We start from the raw sequence: 21,836 nt of genomic DNA, 5'->3' as shown, positions 1-21,836 counted from the left end.
TAATAGAGTAATTAACATATATATTACATGATAGTTCATTATTTGAATAGTACAGGAAATATTATTTTACAACTAATACACCAACAACATCTCTATAAAACTGTTGCCAAAAATAAAAACAGTCAAACGCCATCTGCTGAGAAAATTTTGAAAGTCTAAAAATAATTTTCTTTCCTCTTCCTGTGATTATTTAACAACTGTCAGCTGAACTTAAGAATTTCCATAATCGTCGCGGATTAAAAATAAATAATGGCTGTTAGATTATTCTCTAAATTGAAGGTTCTCCCTGAGCTCCGAAGCACGTCATTTGCTAGTTCGGCCGCGGCACCTGCTACTCTATCAGACTTTGATCTCCAGCATAAAACTCCAGTGATCAGGAAACAGAAGTTAATCCCAAAGGCTCACTATGGTGGCCGTCACGCTGTTACCATGCTGCCCGGTGGAGGCATTGGCCCCGAATGTATGGGTTACGTCAGAGACATTTTCAAGTAAGGTTCACCTGTTATATACATACAACTGAAAAATTACATTAAAGTCTTCTGCATGTGTCTCTTTGATTTACCGGATGCTACATGACACAGAAATAGAAGTTTATGAGAACCGTGCAGAGTAACTTTATACAAAGTTGTTTCTGAATACCTCTGTCTCATTTTATTTTAATCACACAGCAGCTTGCTCTGTATTCTATTTTTCTGTAGAATGGTGAAATATGGCAGAGAAACTATAGTAGTAAGCGGCATAACAACGAGTCCTCCAGAATGACAATGCATGTGTAGTATATAGATGAACTTTTGGGTTACAGGTACATTGGAGCACCTGTTGACTTTGAGGTAGTGGATATTGATCCAACAATGGACAATGATGACGATGTCCAATATGCTATTACGACAATTAAAAGAAATGGTGTTGGTCTCAAGGTAGGCATCTTATACAGAACTGTAAAAATATAAGTTTTCTTAATATTAGTAATTAATTAAACATATTAAACCTTATTATAACTATGATTTGAAAAGTATTCTTAGGTTAGTATTAAGCAGTAGGCACAATAACTTCATCTTGTCTGAGGATACAAATTAATGTATATCACAACTATGAAAACAAAGGTAGTCAACCTGAACGTACCAATTCCCTATTTTATTTACTTAAGATATAAGTCTTACAGATGTTGGAAAATATTGTTTGTTTCTGTATAATGTTAGAAATTTATTCCAAATAGTAGTATTTGACAAAAAATAGACAGATGATGTGGAATATAAAAAATGTATATCAAAGGAAATTAGTGTTAAAGTATTATGTAATAAATATTAAAAACAACAATATATTCAACACTCATAACTCGTAAATGATCTTATTCTGGCAAGTCTTGTTTAAGTCTTATTAATGCTGCAGGCATGACTTTGTTTAATATATTTTTCAGGGCAACATTGAGACCAAAAGTGAGGCAGCATATGTGACTTCACGTAATGTAGCTCTTCGTAATGAGCTTGACATGTATGCATATGTACTGAATTGCAAGTCTTTCCCTGGTGTTCCAACTAGACATAAGGATATTGATGTTGTAATTATCAGGTGAGCTGATTGAAAAAATAGGATCTGATGGTATTGGCCCTGTAAATCAGGTGGAGAGGATTGTAAGCAATAAGGAATAGTGTATGTCAGTGTTGACCTACACACAATATCTCTCAAAAACCACTGTTATTAATTCCTGGTGAATTTGCTAGGATGGGTTAACTGACCTGACATATACAACCATGAAAAAACCCTGTAAATATTTTTTTTGTTACCTGTCAATGTAGATCTTGAAAGGGAGGAGGGGGATTGTTATGATGGACTGTTGAACCCATTGCTAGCAATGTACCATAATAGATTGACCTTTGCACATTTTCTCCTGGAAACCATCATGATCAATTCTATGAATTTGTCAAAATTAACTGACCTGATGTCATGTTCTTCTTATCATCTTCCACTGGTGCCCTGCCCACTTATACTGTTGCAGGTGGGTGCACCATTCCATATTCAAATTTGATAAAAAAATATAGCTCTTGTAACAAAGAAAAGAGTAACAAGATACTTTTATCTTGTTTATATTCTGTAAATATAGACACAAGGATTATACATACATTTTCTTTACATTCTTTCTTAACACAAACTAATTTAAATATCATTATCTATAATATAAAAATATGACAGTATTGTAGTGAACAAGTTGATGGCTGAATGAAATCTGTTGCCTCCTTTAAATTTGTATAATATCATATTTATTATATTTTATTTTTATTATACAGTATGTCCTTAAGGTATGGATATAAATCAGAACTGAATGTATGTTGTGTACAGTTCCAAATTTGTTACAGAAAAAGGCATCCAATTGACTCACAATAAATTTAAATTTATCAGGACTTGTAGATAGAATATATAATATATGTATGTTAACTGAGATCAGATGTTCAATGAAGTCATGTATACATGATATATTACCTTAAGATGGTTAATAATAAACAGCTTGTGAAAACTTTTTGTTATAATTGAATCCTAAATCATTACAATAATTTAGGAAAATTAAAATTTTTGGAAGTTTTTTAACAAAGTGTATTTAAAAAATAAAACTTAGTACTTTTTTCTTCACAGACAAAACACTGAAGGCGAGTATGCCATGTTGGAACACGAATCGGTCTATGGAGTAATTGAATCCATGAAAGTTGTGACGGCGAGTAACTCGGAACGCGTCGCAAGGTTCGCGTTTGAATTTGCCAAGAGAAATGGTAGGAAGAAGGTAATATACAATCTATATATATAATAATAGTATATAAATGAATCACACACTGTACTCATAAATGAATAGTTGAAGCCTGTCCCTGTGAGCTATATATGTGCACCCCAAGGGTCTCCTATAACTATTTTATAAATTTAAGTCTTATTATTATCATATTTAAGCACAATATTATCAAATCTAGAAAAAGTAATTCTATTGTCAAATTAAAGGAATGGTACAGATTCAAATAATGGCGACGTTTGTTAGTAATTCTGCAAATTATGTGGCCTCAGTCTAAAATACTGGGCGTAAATTTTAGTTTTATTGTTCAGGCCTGGTATACCAAACATAATTGGACAGCAATACATTAATTTATTGGAATGGCTAACAAGCTTATAATTTACTTGATAGTAGGAAATTCATTCATTCATTCATGAATATATTTTTTCATAAATTTTATCAAAATATTAATATTGATCTAAATTTGTATGCTCAAAATGTAGCTGAATAGGGATTTATATATTTATTCCTAAGAACAATGTAACCTATTCAAAGTAAATAAAGGTTACATTGCATCAAACAATAAATTTAAGATGTTGACTTACAGGTGACAACGGTCCACAAGGCAAACATAATGAAGCTTTCAGATGGTCTTTTCCTAGAGACGTCCCGGCGGATGGCTAAGGAATATCCAGATATCGAACATAATGATATGATCATCGACAACTGTTGTATGCAGCTGGTCGCTAAGTATGTACAGTATTACGGTCTTGCTATATCATTAATGCATTTAGTATAGTTTGCATCAAATAGGAGTTATCATTGCGTTTCTGGTTCTTTTACATTTTGTATTGAATATTATAGCAATTGTCATTCTCTGTTTGTATTATACAAAAGGTTTACTCAATATATTAGTACTATTTACTATATTTTTTAAACAGATAAAGTTATTTGTGATACTTATAGAAGAAATGAAGAATTTTGATATTTACATTTTTTCTGAATTAGTATGTATCTGCAAATTCTGACTAGTTATATAAAATTGAAACGTGCTTAATGGGTGAAAACGTTATTGCTATTTTTCAATTATGTATATAAAAGACTAGTTTACTTATAGGCCACACCAATTTGACGTGATGTTGATGACAAATTTATATGGGTCTATCGTATCCAATGTGGTGTGTGGACTGCTGGGCGGCGCTGGCCTCCTCTCCGGCAGGAACTATGGCGACCACTATGCAGTCTTCGAACCCGGCACCAGAAACACAGGTATGTGGTGACACCTATATTCAAGGTCAAGGCCTGGCTTAATATAATATCCAGTTGTCTTAGAACTCTGTTAAACGAAACAGCACCATATTTTTGCAGTAATAGAATATAATTTCTAATACTGATTTTTCTCACCTTTATTATATAATAATTGTAGGTCATCACATATAATGCTTGGTTTAAATCTACTGAACAAATGTATATATAATATAAAGTATCTTTACCAAAAGTACAAAGTTTTGTTAAACATGCTTTTATCTCAGGAAGTACTAGTTTATATTGAAAAGATAACATATGTATTGAGCAATGATATTAATTATATCATGCTACGACCAACAGGATTAACTAAAACCTTACAGAAAATTTATTCCTTTTGTAACCAGATAAAGTTACGTTGGTTACCTCAGTAATACAATAAAAAGTAATGTTTGTTAATTTACCGAACTAAACTGCTAAAATTAAATTGATTGATTTATCAACTGGTTTTAGGCACTGCGATCGCCGGGAAGAACATCGCTAACCCAGTGGCTATGATTAACGCCTCTATAGATATGCTGGACCATCTTGGCCATTTCTTCCATGCTGATCTACTAAAGCGAGCGGTGTACAAGACCATCAATGAGGACCGCATCATGACTCCGGATGTTGGTGGCTCTGCATCCTCTACGGAAGTTGTCAACGCCATCATCGGTAACATTGGCCAATAGATTTTGTATCTTATACAGTATACCTAGAGTACATAATTGAGAACTTAACATCAATTGTATATTAAAGTAAAAAACTGATTTTGTCTATTCACAAAACCAATTGTAATGATCATTCTGTATGTACTAAACTCGCCTTAAAGAGACTTCTTACAAAAAAGTTTGTAGATCTATATTTAGGTTATGCCGCTAAACACGCGGCCGAGTGTATTACATATAGGTATAGTGAATGACACTTTTATGAACCATTTGAATGAGGTGTTTTTTTAATCCACTATAAAGTAAAAACATAGTTGACATCTGTATTAAGATGGCTATGGTATTGTATTTAAAATTAACATTGTATTATATCAATAGATTAATACAATATCCTCAGAAATGGTCATTGTTCTAGTTTTTCTATTTAGAAGCAGTCAAATTGTCATGAAGCCAAATTAGTTAATGAAACATTGTTATAAAAACTTTGTTGTCAGTATTTATTTTGTATGGGCCAACATGAAAGTGTATTTAGCACCATTGAAGAAACCAAGTAATAAATTTTTTAATATAATGTAGCTGAAAAAAATTGCTATAAGACAATAATGTCACACCTTTTTTCTTTTTTTTATAATTATATTAGTATATTATGTATATATACTATTATTTTCTATAAAAATATCAGTGATTTTTAATACTGGCCATATTATTTGTAGAATTAATGAATTACTTAGTGTAGTAATATTTAATAGATCTTGTAAAATTTGTACAAACATTAGCTTCAAAAGCATTTTGTCGAATTTAATATTGTTTTTGTTGATATTAATCAGTAGTAAATAATTAGGTCATGCACACACGAATACATTAAAGTGGTAGATATTTTATTACCAAAGATTAATGTGAATTTATAATTTATGACTAGACTATATTCACATAGGAAATATATGAATAATTAATATAATGTAGTGCGTTTGCCTCTTGACTATAAAATAATCTTAATTGGCAATAATGATAATGGTTTTTGTGATAAGTCCATGCATTACAACAAACGGTTTCTTTAATTTTAAAAAAGTGGTAATTTCTCCTCAATAGGCCAAAGGAGTATAACGCACATTAAACGTACACACTGAAAATTATTACGACTTTTATATAAAAAAATAACAGAGGTATGCAACTTGTGTGACTGTTACATCCAATTGTTTAAGTACTTTGTGTGTGCAAGACGTTTTATTATTTTTTCCCACGTAGTTACTTTTTATTTGGGATCACTTATTTATTTCTATGTAATATGTAAATTATAAATAAATTTAGTATTCAATAATTGTAGTTTTATTTAGACTTTTATTACATTATTTGACGAATTACTATAAGATGACGTTGATATTGCACATTTTAAGAAATCAGTAGTGGAATGAGATCACCTTATTAAATAAAACTAGGATCAAATAATATTATGTTTCATTTTGTATGCTTTTATTTTGTTCTCTTAGAACAGGCCATGTTAACCTAAATCCAAATTTAGCCTAAAGCCGAATTACAAAGTAACAAGGTTGGTTGTTTGATTATTAGAAATGAGTGCTAGTGGCCCTAAGGTCGACCTCCACGTGGTCCTCACTGAAAACCGTGTAGATTTTTAGTAAATTCATCTGTTTTTTATGGATAATAATGGAATGGTGTAGCCACCTGCGCTAACGGTATCCATTGGCGGGGCATCAGTGGAGGATAAGATGAGCATGAGGTCAGGTCAGTTAGCCTATCATGACATATTCACCAACAATTTATCACAATGGTTCTCCGTGTGGCGGTCAATCCGACATGGTACATTGCTTGCAATAGGGTCAACAGTCCACATTACTAACAATCCCCTTCCCCCTAAATTCATGTGTTCGCCAGTGTATTACCGAACCTGTCTTCATTTTCATCAAATTACCCCGTTACCCCGTTAGTTAATTTTCTGTTTTATTCCGCTATACTCATTAAAAAAACAGTATAGATTAATCAGTATCAGATAGTGACAAATTTTATATTGTAACTAAATATTCATAATTTTCAGGCAATATCAAGGAAATTGTCGCACGAGTGGACGTGGATGAATGTCTCATATAACGCCTTATGTGAGCCGAATAAGTACTAGTAATATTGTAGTACGTAGGTATAGAAATTTATTTTAACTAAGGTTAGCGTAATATCTAATAATGTAAGTGCATTGAGTGATTTTTAGAGTCAAATTCACACTTTAATAACACCGTGCTCTACTGTTAACATTCGTTAATTACTTACATTTTGTATTACGATTTGTAAACGAATTGATGTTTTAATAGAAATCTATAATATATGTCGGTCTCGATGGTCTAGCGGTTTAGCACACGGCCTTACTTTCCTATGGTCGCCACTTTTTTTAGGATCGAACTGTCTGATTTGACGTACGTTACTCTCAATGGATTATCTTCATTTCATCCAAAGTAATAACAATTGAAGTGTAAGTTTAATTAACTAGCTACTCGCCCCATACGGGTGTACATGTATTATATTATATATATAAATCTTCCTCTAGAATCACTGTTATCTTAAAAAAACCGCTTCAAAATCCGTTGCGTAGATTTAAAGATTTATGCATACATAGGGATAGACAGCGACAGCGACTTTGTTTTATACTATGTAATAATAATAATGATGATGATGATTATATAAAAATATACATTGGCGTCATATGTTTTTTGAATTGATATTTGGTCTATATCCTACTACTACTATATATCTACATATATAGTAGTAGTAGGAGTGGTCAGGTCAGGTCATAACAGGTCGAAATAAAAGTCAATATTCAAGGGATATTTAACATTATATTGAATACTTATGTTTATTCAAGTTCAGACTCGAAGATATGACATCAAAGTGCGCGCTCATCGCATTTTACACTTAATAATAATAATAATAAAAACTTCTTAATACAATAATAATAGTCAGAAAATAAATGCGGCGATTTTTTGTTTTAACGTTTTTATAATCTGTGATTTTGATGCCAGATCATTTTGTACTGGTTCTGTTGTAAATTGTATCTTTATGCGCTATGAAATTACGGCTATTGATTTGATTACAATAAATAGGCGAGTATGTTTCGTTGATTGTCATATGTAGTGCTTAAAATATACCAGGATATGGTTCATTTTGTACATACGTTCTAATAGTTGTACCTATTTACTTTTATATCATATTGTTATAATGTTATTTATAATTTTTACCTCTTATTTATATAACTGTTTCCATTCACTAATAGCATAAAGCGATTTCTTTTGCTTAATCCAATAAATATATCATTCTTTTGAACATTTGTTTTGTAAAATGTACATTTCTTATTGAAATAATTTGTGACTATATTCTTTGTTCCATTAAACAAATCAGCAACTAGAATACTTTTCAGCTTATAAATAAAACACTCGATTTGCACGTATCAGCGAAGACAGTGATATTACATAATACTTGCAACACCAATACTTTTTTTTTAATTGGCAACACCAGATTTTTTTTAATAATGCCACACAAACCTATCTCTTTAATTCGGCAGCGCTATGAATTATTTTTGACAATACTTAAAATAAAAATTTAATTATTTTTGTGATGTAGCATTTGTGATATAGTAACAGGCATATAAATTCAATACGCCATATTTGGCGATATGACAAGTATATTTTTAATCGCCCCATTACAGTAATCAAACCTTTTCATAATGATTTACTTTAATTATTTTAGATCATGTACTATACAGCGGTTTTCAACAATTTCAATAAATAAATACATAATAATAATTATGGCGCTTTTTAAGTTTTTCTTTATTTCTAATTACTAAGAATAAATAATTGTATATTTATATCTAATTTTCATATTTGCTATAACCCTTTTATTTACTATTCCGTACATCCAATAAAATAACATCATAGTTCTTGTATTTACGTATCTTTAGCTCTACTACAATTGTGATTAAGTATAGTTTTGATTTTATTTAGTCAAAAATAAAATGTATTTTACATAATACATGTATATAGTATTCATATTGTCAAATTTTGTAATTTTTCATTAATTATTCGCCTATAAGACAATATTATATTTACAAAACTAAGATATTCAATATTTAATCTGCAATCACACTAATTTTTTATATGGAGTGTACTTAATATACGTAAGTATTTCTTATCTTTTTTAATTATCTGTAATTTCTTATACTTATACCCTTTACGATTGATTATTATATCAACTTGAAAATACCCTAAACCCTGTATATTATATCAACTTGAATTTGTTAAATGAATCGACTGCAGAAATATTGAGAATATCTCAGTTTTTTTACACAATTGGAATAGCAAACAAGCTGATGGTCCAACTGATAACAAGAGATAACCGTCGCTCACAACAGCACCACAAACGTTACCATGAAACACCTGTGATACCTGTCATGAGTTCCGAAAATCAATATATCATGCATCTTATTAACACAGCTTTAAAGTACAATTAATATAAATTAATACTTGTATAAATAATACAACTTACAAATCACGTCAGAAATAACTGAGACTGGTATTATACAGAGAACATTTTATAATTAGAAAGAAACCTTGTTCACGGATAGTGTATAACAAACGTAATAAATATATAATATTAAATTTCGACTTATTTAAAATAAAAAGCGCCATAATTATTCAATAGACCACATTAAAATATCAGAATTTTAAATACAACAAAAATGTCAATAAATGCATGTAAACCGTCAATTCGTTACAACATTCAATTATCTAACACTTTTGGCATTTTCAATACTAATTTAGCACCAAAATTTTGGCTAAATTATTTAGTGCCAAACGAATCAAATATTAGTGAAATCAGTTTCATGGTACTAGCAGTGATTGAAATAAAATCGAAAAGAATTCTGATGGTATTTTTAAACACCGTCAAACTCAAATGCAATAAAAAAGTAAATTAAAAATACTCATGTAAATAAACTATGTATGTGTATAATAAACGTTCTATAGTGCCATAAAAGGCATAAAAATATTGCACTCATCATCATTTCCATTGTAGTTGTGTGTGGCGTAGTTATCAGAAGACTGTTCTGCATTTTCTATAAATTTTGCACGAAATCCCTCTGAGGTTTTGAAGAATTCCCCAATATTAATATATATTATAGAACTATACTAATAATTGTATTACAATTGTTGTTGTATTCTTGTTTTACAACAATTTTACAAAAAAACACGAAAGAATTAGCTGGTAACTGCCATTCATATACCCAACAAAAGTTTAAATAATAGCGAGTGTTAGGATACAGTCCAATTTTAATAATTTGATACAGTAAAATTACCTGCGACTATTATGAGGGTTTGTTTGATTAAACCATAATCATGAAAAGTAATATCAATTAATATTGCAAGTTTATAATAAATCTGTACAAAGTACTTTAACTCGTATAAAGTTATATTTGTATAAAGTTACTACTAAGAGTAGGATATATAATAATAATATTTTCTATCTATTTAATAATAATAATAATAATTAATTAATTAAAACGTCCTTAGTTCAAACAACGAAAAAAATATTCAGTAGACAGAGGATACCAACAATTTAGTCTAGATTTCATTATCATTTGATTCACTTTGACACTAATTAACAAGTTAACAATTAGTCTAAATGACAAATAAATAATCGTGTTGTTTTATATTTAATGCACTATTTTGCTACCTTTGTCATGCGGTTTCCAATTTATCATCATTTATTAAATAAAATTTTATGTATCTCTAGTATTCTTCTTGAGCACATATCGAAATTAAATTAAAATATTATATCTTAAGGACACTTCACAATGTAACATCCAGTACCAAATTAAGTAAAGCTTTCTACGATAGGTACTAAAGAACTGGTAGTATAAAACAATAAATATGTTTGTATCATGTGAGAATCGAACCCGCGACCACCACCTAGCTTACCAAATTGAAGGTTATAGTTAATTTAGGTATATATTTATTTCTTATTTTTTAGATAGTACTTACGTCAGGCTTAACTAATTTGTATTCCAGTTCTGCGCAAGTAAATTTTTAATAAATTCTTTAGAAAATGTTATATAATTTGTATATATTTATAAAATATATTGTAAATAGTTATAAAATTTGTTGTAAATGGATTGAATTGGGGTTCGTTTGGAACGCAGCAACGATTTCGGGCGTGTTTTAATTTACTCTACTGGGTTTATTGATAATTTTAAAATAATTTAATATTTGAAAGTAATAAAGTTATCAATGTAATTTAAGTATCTAATATATGCAATATTGCTAACAAATCTGAAAAGACTAACGCGACAAAAGTAGCAAAACAGATATATACATTATTAACCTGTTAAGAAGCTGCTTTGTTGGAATTGTTTTTGAATTTTGAGCTTTATTTTTATGTAGATTACATTTCAAATCCAACGTTACCCAACTGCAGCAAAGCTGCATCTTTTCAGTTAATTTCAAATTTACAACACGAGTTGACAGATTGATAAAATAAATAGATAGATTGGAAAATTCGGACCAGCCGATAAAAATACAGCCGGCAACAAAAATTGTTGTCCTGAATATGTTCAATAAATGGTATTTGATTTTCAAATATAAAAATATAACCATTTAAGTTGCTAAATATGTAACAATAAAATATATTTATTAATAATTACTTTTTGCTTGGAAATGACACATTTCCGATGTCCGTAGTGCTGTTTATGTATATAATAATAATAATCCACACAGTGCCATCTAGTCCCAAGGTAAGCACAGCTTGTTTTATGAGCACTAGACAACTGATATAAACACATACATAAATATTTTTTGTAAATATATATATTGTATAAACCAGTGTTTCCCAACCAGTTTTCCCGTGCTGGCCACGCTCCACAGGGAAATCAATTCTTAGCGATTTTGTCCTTATCGATTTAAGTTCGTTACGTGAACAATTATTGTATGTTACATGTGTATGGCACAAAAAGGGGTGGGAAACACTGGTTTAAACTATAAAGAAAATATAATACTATGGTTACCTAATTATAATACTGATTTTTGCTTCAGGTCAACTAGATTTCTTGTCGGCTGTAGAAATAATAACGAAGATTACTATTCCTCATCATATGAGATCGTCATGATTCAGTCTATCAAAAAATGAGTATAAGTATTTATATGAAAATCACATTTATCATTATAATATTTTATACAGAACTGTTTCGCGTGCGTGTACATGTATTATTGAAATATGGTATTAATATTAACCTACATATATGTATATGTGTTATAGTAATGCAAAAATAATTAATCTTAGTCTAAAATATTATATGACTTATTATTTAGTTAATAAATTGGAATGTAGCAGAAATTATCCGTTTCAAATTAAATAAACATTATTTTATTAATATTCCAAACTATTAAGTACAACCAAAATTAGGGTCAACTTTAGTTTTTTTATGAATACTGTTTAGTTAAGTTGACAACCTTGTTTGCACGAGTATAGGAATATAACAGGCCGTGGTAACCTAGTAAGCCACTAGACCACTACATTCGTAGAAAGAAATCTTCACTATGCTTAACTCCATATGTAATTCCATATAAAATGTGATTTTCATATAAACAATATGATGTGAGTGATTCATATAATTTATATTCTAATTGGTTCATATATCACTTGTCAATCAGTTCTCTCCATAACCTTACATCCAATTTACCTAAACCTTATAATTATTGCGAAACACTATGTTTTACTATAACATCGTGTCGCAATTCATAAATTATTAAAGTTTCAACCGTAAACCGTACTATCACAATTGGGCAAGAAATAAAGTTCTTGTTTTCATACATACAAAAACAATTTTCATACACTATAAATGATAATGAAATAAAATCTAATCTAGTTTAGATTTCATTGCGTTGGAAGTATACAACCGGTTTTGTTTGTACGCTGCCGGTTTTCAAAGTATGGTTTTTAATTAATTCACATGTAGCTACATAGTTTTTTTATTGGGATGGGCTAGGTTTTGGGCTATTGTCAGGTGCTAAGATTGTGCTCGTCCTTTTTCAAAGTTTACTGCCTAGACCCGTGAGGAATAAGAATTGAAGAATATTCTTAGGAGCAATGGTTTTTATCTTTTCGGGATAGAGTATACGTACTTTCTAAAGGAGATATTTCGTTTCTGCTACAACCACATAGCTACATAATCATTTGAGTAAGTACCGAGTAGGTACATTATGTTATGTTGTAAGTAATTACAGACTGTATAAAACCCCAAATCGCAGGAAATCGTTTCCCACCAATACTTTATTTTCAACTTAGAACTTTTTTTTTCACAACCAAGACTTGATTTCCATATTGGAAATGTTAGTATTAAAAAATTGCCGAATTCGCCTTTCACTCAAATATTAACAAAATTACTTATAATAAACGTATAATTTCGCTCTAAAGAGCTATAATTTCACTGCCATCTTAAAGACAGCGCTCAATTCAAATTACTACCTACATTAAAATATATGAATCACTCACATCAAATTCTAAACGAAATTTACATCACAATACCAACATAACGGAATTAAAAAAGACCCGGACGAAAAACGGCAATAAAAATCCTAAACTAAAATTATAAAAACCACTTAGGGTATAATCTATCGTATAATTCAATGGCATCATAATCACAGATGTGTATAAAAACAATAAAACTACAATAGGAATTACATTATTAATAATAAAATAATAACAATTAAAAATCACAGGTATTATACAGATCTTGTCACTTAAAACTAGAGTGAATTCGAGGTTACTATTCGGGGTGATAAGACAACGCGCAACGTCCGATTGACGATGCAATGAGCGCCGTTTTATCGGCCCGACATCCGTCATAGATAAACATTTGTCTGTGGCTTGACACCCACTCACGCATGCACAATTTGTTACAATTCCCCTAAATTGAACACATTCCGACCCTACGACGTCATTCGACACAATCGTTGCCACAGACAAAATAATACTGGAACACAGCTGCCTCGTGAACTTATTAACAATAATAAATACGGTGCGAATTAATTTAAACTTAACATAACTACAGTCCATGTTATTAAGTTGCTGTCGCCGAGACAACTTAACCCAAAATAAATCAGTAACGGTAAAAAGCGGATAAAAATAAACGTTATACGAATCACGCGCTTCTAAATCTAAGACACTACATACACGAATCACTAACGCACGCCGCAAGGGCTTCGAACGCAGAAATAGTATCAATGTGGGGCTAATAGTAGAAGTCACAGAATTCAAAGTGAGGCTTGTAGCCAAACCGTTGTAATTCGTGACTTTAGCCAATGTCAGAATGACGTTAGCTGTCAATATGACATAAAAAAGAAGTGTCAATATGACATAGGATAGAATTGAAATAGAGAGATTCAAAATAATATATCTATATGTTTGACTAGAAGATTGTTTCACGATGTTTTTAGCCTGCAATATATATATTACACGGCTATGATTTATATGTACCTTTAACAGTAGATCCATAACCACATTCAGATACTTGAGACACATACAAACAAATAAAAGTATGCACTTATGAATTACACATGAGCGCGTATAAATTTGTGAGCGCCTGGACAATGCTGGCTCATAATGAGTGTATAATAAACTCATTACGACGCGCCTATAGATGGTAATCATTGATTTGAAATTGAAAAGTTCGCGCTTACAATAAGTTTTAGAAGAAAGTACGCGCTTACAAGTAAAGTTATTTCGCTTACACAAGAGCATATTATACTTACCAATAGAAGGTTGCTTAGAAAGTACGCGCTTATAAGCGCCTTTGGGGCGTGCGGGGCTAACACCGACATATATCAGGAATACTAAAGTTATAAAGGACACCGATATAGCGGTAAACTCCGCTTTTACACCGTACTGACGTGGGTTTAATGGTTAAGGGCAGTGCTGTTTCTTGGGTTTCTTCAAATGTTCCTCGTCGATACCGGATTTTGGCACCTATATATTAGAAAATAAAATTCAAAACGTTATGATTACATCAACAAGAGTCGAGTGAGTGGACATGATCATCAATTGATTACAGTTTACGGAAATGCACAGGGTGTTGAGTTTGCATAAATATTTATTTGTAAAATACAAAATCGCAATAATTAATCGCTTCAGCAGTAGTGTTAGTCACTGGCTAATATACCGAATGATTTCAAAAATGTAAAATAAGGGCATACACACTGTATGCCCTAATTTTAATACCTACTGTACGTAGTCAAAATACAATTAGGTACAATTAATACGCTTAGTATTTCGAATTGAATTACCTCTAACAGTGTAATGTCATGTGTTTTACACAGTGTACGTATCAACATCGCACTTTTTTGTCATATTGTTGTTAACGAAATGGGGACGAGTGCAGAGGGCACTCTAAACCCTAGAAGGACTCAAGGAGCAGCTGAAGACTAACAAATCCTGCCTGATGGATAAGACTAGTCTGAAGGTTGAAAGTCTAGAGGTTCGAACCTCTGCCCGAGCCGTATAATATAGCCAACAATTTAAATCTGTTTTGAATGGGAAGAGGGATGGATCGATGGATAAATTCAAGCTATAACAATATACGGGCTACATCATGTTTTTTTTGTTAAGTAAGGTGTAAGGTGTATGTATGTTAAGGAAAATATTGTAACAAAATACAATTCTAAGAACTTTATAAATACATAATAAATTAGCGATATATCGTTTATTTTGTTAAAACTCTACTATGATACAAATTGTATACATACCAATATGTTAATGCATACATTATTATCTGTACGGTAAGTAATCAGGAATAAATGAATGAAAACAAAATATCTTTGGTGCGTCTCACACGACGCTATTCATAAGCTACGAGACTCCCGACATGATCCACAGGTACTAAGCCTACTAAAATGTGAATTTAATTATTATTCTACTTCTTGCATTTACATCTAAAAACTTGCTCAGAAGTAATTACGCCTTTGCAATTTTTGTAGCGTGCGACGATAAGATATGCGTCGTGTAAGGAACTTGGTAAAAATATACGGAATCTACTTCCGACCGACGCGCAGCATACTTGAACAATATTTTAGTCGTTTGCAAATAGCGTTGTGCGAGACGTGTCTTACTTCTTCTACATGAGCCTATTCTTCTATCCTCAAAGTCTATTACTTCTATACATAGTAGTACGATTTTTTATTAACACGAAAATGGCAATCAAGCATACGGTTGATGGTCAACAGTTACCGTAGACTTTGGACGCCAGAAACACCAGGGGTGTCACGTGTGTATTGCCAACCCTAAGACACTTTAGTATTATGTAACTCCAAGAATAATGCATAGAAATAATAGAGAAAAAAGTTTTATTTCACCCACCTCAGTGTACCTCTCGCCCTTGAGCGATACTATCTTATTGTCCCGGTAACGCACCATCTTCTTAGGCTCGATCTTGGGGGCCAGCGGTTTGTGTTCCTTAGTGTCCGAATTCTTGTCAACGTACGAATAACTGTAAAAACATTAAAATCCTAATTTAATTTATTATTTGACATTCATGAAGATTTTTATACTGATCTAGCCGAGTGCCGTTTCACTGAGTCAAAATTTCCTCCGATCATGTTTGTGGTCGTATCACGTTCATTCCGTTTTATTTTACTTCTCGGCCTTTTTCATCTCAAAATATTAGTGTAGATTTACGACGGGTCCGGAGTAGAAGGTAGCTGACGGCGACTGCCCGTACTCGCGGAGGAGGAGCTAGTCACTGACCGTGCGATGATCCGGTTCTTCAGCTCGTGGTCGTCGCAGACCGGCTGCTGGCGGGCGGCCGAGTGCAGCCCGCCGGCCGACAGCGCCTGCCCTGCTCGCGGCGGAGGAGCTAGTCACTGACCGTGCGATGATCCGGTTCTTCAGCTCGTGGTCGTCGCAGACCGGCTGCTGGCGGGCGGCCGAAGCCCGCCGGCCGACATGCCTGCCCTGCTCGCGGCGGAGGAGCTAGTGACTGACCGTGCGATGATCCGGTTCTTCATCGTGGTCGTCGCAGACCGGCTTGGCGGGCGGCCGATGAACAGATTTGCTCGCGGCGGAGGAGCTGACTGACCGTGCGATGATCCGGTTCTTCAGCTCGTGGTCGTCGCAGACCGGCTGCTGGCGGGCGGCCGAGTCAGCCCGCCGGCCGACAGTGTGCCCTGCTCGCGGCGGGGAGCGTGACTGACCGTGCGATGATCCGGTTCTTCAGCTCGTGGTCGTCGCAGACCGGCTGCTGGCGGGCGGCCGAGTGCAGCCCGCCGGCCGACAGTGCCTGCCCTGCTCGCGGCGGAGGAGCTAGTGACTGACCGTGCGATGATCCGGTTCTTCAGCTCGTGGTCGTCGCAGACCGGCTGCTGGCGGGCGGCCGAGTGCAGCCCGCCGGCCGACAGTGCCTGCCCTGCTCGCGGCGGAGGAGCTAGTGACTGACCGTGCGATGATCCGGTTCTTCAGCTCGTGGTCGTCGCAGACCGGCTGCTGGCGGGCGGCCGAAGCGCCGGCCGACAGTGCCTGCCCTGCTCGCGGCGGAGGAGCTAGTGACTGCCCGTGCGATGTTCCCGTTCTTCAGCTCGTGGTCGTCGCAGACCGGCTGCTGGCGGGCGGCCGAGTAGCCCGCCGGCCGACAGTCCTGCCCTGCTCGCGGCGGAGGAGCTAGTGACTGACCGTGCGATGATCCGGTTCTTCAGCTCGTGGTCGTCGCAGACCGGCTGCTGGCGGGCGGCCGAGTGCAGCCCGCCGGCCGACAGCGCCTGCCCCTGCTCGCGGCGGTGTAGCAGTGTGGCGGCCGCGCGCTCCACGTCCCCACGAGCAATGGACACACAGTGCTTGATCTGTTCATACAGAACATCTGACTGTATTCTGCAGCATTAGCGGCATAAATTACGTAACATGTTAAGGGGCCATCCGTTAATTCGGGAGGGAACGGAGATTCGAAAGGTTAGACAAAAATATCACAAGGGTTTTGTAGGATATCACGTGTATTCACTTTTTTCATCAAACGCGGGATTCCTAAAAAAAAGTGGTCTTCTTTATAAAGGCTGCTTTGCCATATAAGCCCAAGTAATTGGCCGTTTACGTAATTTTGGAGTGTGTAACAGTGTGGCCACCCAAAGCACAGGAATCCACGGAGCAGTGACGGCGCTCAGTGAATGAAGACATCAGCTTCTGATAGAAGCTTGACTCACTACTCTAGTTGTTCTGGCTCTACACACACAATACCACAAATTCATAGTGGATAAATGCGGAAAACTGAGTCCAACATACTTGTTTCCCTATGTGGAAATCCAGAAATCGTGGTTATAAATATCATTTCCGTTTGATGAGGGGCAGAAAGGGCTAGTAAACCATAGAGACAAGTAGTACCTTTGCTAGCAATGTTAATTTCCTCTTTGGGAATCATTGTGGTAATCTCCTGGTGAATTTCGTACGATAGGCTAATTGATCTGTATCTATCCCCTTCTCAAATACCTCCTATAGTACCTAGTATTACCAGCATATACCGTAAGATCAAGCAAATGCACCATTCCATATTAATCCATAAAGAAAAATCAACCTGTATGAAAAACATATGACATCAGAATGTCTTTTATAATTGATATTGTGGGAGTCACTCAATGAATTTCCTAAGACCTTTATCAGATACTTTAGTGTGTTGAATTAGTGTACCTCCATAGCGCAGGTGTTTGGAAACATCTCGTGAAGGGCGCGGCACTGCTCGGCATGCTCGTCGCCGTCCAGAAGGCGCCGCCCGCCGTCAGTCGACTCCGAGCTCTCCGAGTTCGAGTGGGACCTGAGTACACGTTACAAGTTTTTCTAAATGTCCCAATAAATAATAACTTCTTTCTTTTGCTTAGTTTTAGTCCCATTTATTTGGGGTCAGCTCATCAGGACAATCTTCGCACGTACGGTCTGTCTTAGGTCGTCTGGGGTGTCGATTCGGCGTTTTTAAGTGTCTATTAATAACAGACATCCAAGTGAGACGGGGTCTGCCGTCTGCCAGACTACCTATTTTAATTTTAGCCATTCTTGTTGCTAACTGAAGTGAAGTGAAGAACTAATGCAAGAACTTGTTCTAATAAAGTAAAAAATCTAAAGCTATTATGGTTTTAGGTGAAATAATTGATAGTTATCATACATTATAAGCCATAAGACGCTTAAAAACTAATATACAGATATACAAAAATAACTTCTAGCATAATTTTAGCATTTGTTGATGACCTTACAATGCAACAAGTTATATCATAACGAAATAAAACTTTACTATAGCACACTGTTGACAGTTTATAACCTATATATTCTATAGCATCATTATATTCTATGATGATGTTCGAAAATTAAGACAATTTGAAAAACTCACTAGTGTGCACTTAGTAGCTGGTTTGCCACAACTGCGGTGTAAAACAATTATTACACAATAATACAAGCAAATCTCTCCAATCATATATTGTATATAATAAAAATATAAATAATTGTATAATGTAGTTACCTGTTACTTTTGGCAATAGATGGCAGCATCTCACTCAAGGTCTGCAGGGTGATGCTTATCTTGTCACTGCCTGCAGATTCATCTTTCAAAAGCAATATCTTATTATAAATAAAGATTAGTATAAGAGTAATTATAAGTAAGAATTCTATTAAAAAAATATCCAATACACATAACTTATTATATTAAAAATTACAGATGTGTTCATGTTATTTATTTTATTTGTGAAATTTAATTTAACAGCAAGTGCTGTGATAAAATTTAATAACATGGATGAACAGCCTCAGTGGTCTAGGGGTTTAGCACAAAACTTTATTTGGTGGCAGGTTTGATCCCTTTCATGGCACAAACATCTGTATTTAAGAATATAATTGTATATATCATTCTGGGGGTTTCTATGTATATTATGTAAGTATATAAAAAAAAATATATTTATGTATTTACATCAGTTGTCTAGTGCCCATAACACAAGCTATGATTAGTTTGGAACTAGATAGACTAGAGGCGCTGTGTAAATTGTTCTGAGATATTATTATATTTATTTAAATTAAAAATGGTAAGATTAAAAAAAATTCTAAACATACCATGGTTGGACATAGAGTCCGAATCTGGCCTACACGACAACTTCGCCTCAAGTTCTAGTACCCATGAACATACTTGTCCAGGATCAATGCTGGCAAACTCGGGGATGTATGCTGCCATCATTTCTATGAAACCTGTGAAAAAGAAATATATAATTTAACAACATACTGCTTTTATGTTGTCAAAAATGATCATATGGGAAGCATAGGAAGATAAAATAACTAGCAAGTAATTATTGATGAAGTTTCTCAATATTGGATTAATTTTCAAATACAATTGTTTATATCAGTCCAATATTAAATATAGTTTTGATCCCTTGAATGTTTAAGTATTATATGCTCTACCAAACAAATGTAGCATGTGAGCTTAAAGCATGTATTCAATTTGCCCATTCTTAAATGTCATTTAATAAAGCTAACATAAAGAAAAAATAATAACTACTAATTTTGAAAACATACTGTAAAAGCCAGAAGTGTAAATATACTAGTGCAGAGCTAAATGCTGGACGGGTTACTAATCAATCAATTAAGTTACCAGTTAATAATAATATACCCCAGAATAAGTTACTAATATTTATTCTATTTTATACCAAAAGTAATTGATTACCAGTAGTAATTAGTGTACTTTAAGATTATTATTGATTTAGAATATTACTAAATTATTTAACTGTAGAAAAAACTAAAGTAACAAATCAAATTGAGGGAAAAAAAGCAAATATATGTACATTGTTGGGACAACCAATATTTTTTCTAATTGTCATTTTCTTATTCAGATTTTACTGCCTTTTCATAATTTTATATATTCTTATTTTTTTTTAAACTCATTTAAAACTTCAGATAGAAAGGAAAAACAGTAAGTAATAATTTTCATTACAACTTAGAAGAGAAGACAAAACAATTTACTTGAATTACAATTTCAATAAAATTAAGCAGTATATTTAAACAATATAAATGTTTAATAAAGACACTAATTCTTCATATTCTTTATTTATTTTATTTTGTGTTCTTTTTGAATTGTAAAGAGAATAGGTAGGTTTGTAGTTCTTAGTTTTTATGATTACAATAATTGTGTTTTAATAAATAGGAGCAAAACAGGATTACTTAGCCTATAATTTATGAAATGCTATTGTATACTATGAAAAAGGCGACGTCATTCTCACTTTGAAAATGGACTCCCTAGTATGATTTTAGTGCTTTGACTTCGTAATATATCATGACTTATGATATTACGCAAAATTATAATATTACAAATATAGTTTCTTACCTTCTACATCGAAGCAGGGATCTTGAGAAGCCTCTTCCAAAATAGATATAACGTAAGACAGGACTATATCATCAATCACATTTAAATCTGCCGAAGGTATGCTTTCAGTGATGAATTGAAATAAACTTTCCTTAACCAAGGACTCTTGCTCTGCTATCGCACTCATTGTGAGCTAAAACAATATAATATCATTGAAAACACCAAGATATTTAAATTTTATTCAATGAGCACGTTACGGGTCGGTAAACAGAGTAGGAAAATATATACGGACGAAAAAGACGCAGTACTGTAGAATGTTTTTTTATACCTTGAGTGTGTTCACGCGAAAATTCTGGAGTTAGTCAAAATACTGGGATTTTTTTTCAAGGAAATCTGGGAGACAGCGATAGAAATCAATACAAATCAAGTTTTTTTATAAACAACTTTTTGTTATTAGTAAGTCCGGCATAGACAACAAACCAAACAGCCATATCTGTCAGGTGTAAATGTAATTAGAAAATTTAATGTCTTAAAATAGAATTCAATCATTACTGTACAAAAATCATTTCATATCTGTGATTACTTTTCACTAACTACTAATTACTACGTATTATTCTCTCTTTTTCCAACGGTCGTCAGAGAAAATACTCAATAATGCGTAACGGAACGTTTTCATTCAACCCCTCCCGCAGGTAACTACACGGACCGAGGCGGTCTTTTTAAAATTATCGGAACAATTGATATTTGTTCAAATCATTCCCTGTCCATGCTTTTTATATAG

At 33.5% G+C, this 21,836-nt stretch overlaps 2 protein-coding genes across 3 annotated transcripts; one reads left to right on the top strand and one right to left on the bottom strand.

Annotated features, from left to right (window-relative positions):
- Positions 1–145: 145 nt before the first annotated feature.
- LOC131850942 (isocitrate dehydrogenase [NAD] subunit gamma, mitochondrial) lies at positions 146–6,012 on the top strand. The gene is made up of 7 exons (XM_059201362.1): positions 146–488; positions 803–917; positions 1,418–1,569; positions 2,629–2,773; positions 3,360–3,502; positions 3,870–4,021; positions 4,511–6,012. Exons 1-7 carry the CDS (start codon positions 250–252, stop codon positions 4,726–4,728), a joined length of 1,164 nt encoding a protein of 387 aa, XP_059057345.1. The 5' UTR covers positions 146–249; the 3' UTR covers positions 4,729–6,012.
- A 7,044-nt stretch (positions 6,013–13,056) lies between these two features.
- Positions 13,057–21,468, bottom strand: LOC131850913 (CUE domain-containing protein 2). Of its 2 annotated transcripts, XM_059201320.1 has the most exons (8): positions 21,384–21,468; positions 21,077–21,248; positions 19,816–19,947; positions 19,235–19,316; positions 18,415–18,538; positions 17,413–17,579; positions 16,105–16,234; positions 13,057–14,718 (listed from the first exon to the last, which is right to left on the bottom strand). In XM_059201320.1, the coding sequence occupies exons 2-8, from the start codon at positions 21,240–21,242 to the stop codon at positions 14,656–14,658; spliced, it is 864 nt and encodes a 287-aa protein (XP_059057303.1). In that variant the 5' UTR covers positions 21,243–21,248; positions 21,384–21,468; the 3' UTR covers positions 13,057–14,655. The 2 variants fall into 2 exon arrangements, with proteins under 2 accessions (XP_059057303.1, XP_059057296.1); XM_059201313.1 differs by lacking the exons at positions 17,413–17,579; positions 18,415–18,538; positions 19,235–19,316; ... (1 more) ...; positions 21,077–21,248; positions 21,384–21,468 and adding an exon at positions 16,492–16,582.
- Between the last annotated feature and the right edge of the window lie 368 nt (positions 21,469–21,836).

The sequence above is a fragment of the Achroia grisella genome, unplaced genomic scaffold (assembly GCF_030625045.1).
Source record: "Achroia grisella isolate CSIRO2021 unplaced genomic scaffold, CSIRO_AGI_Agris_v1 utg114, whole genome shotgun sequence".
NCBI classification, from domain to species: domain Eukaryota; kingdom Metazoa; phylum Arthropoda; class Insecta; order Lepidoptera; family Pyralidae; genus Achroia; species Achroia grisella.
Note: the sequence above shows the minus strand (reverse complement) of the source record. Positions and strands in the feature narration are given on the sequence as shown.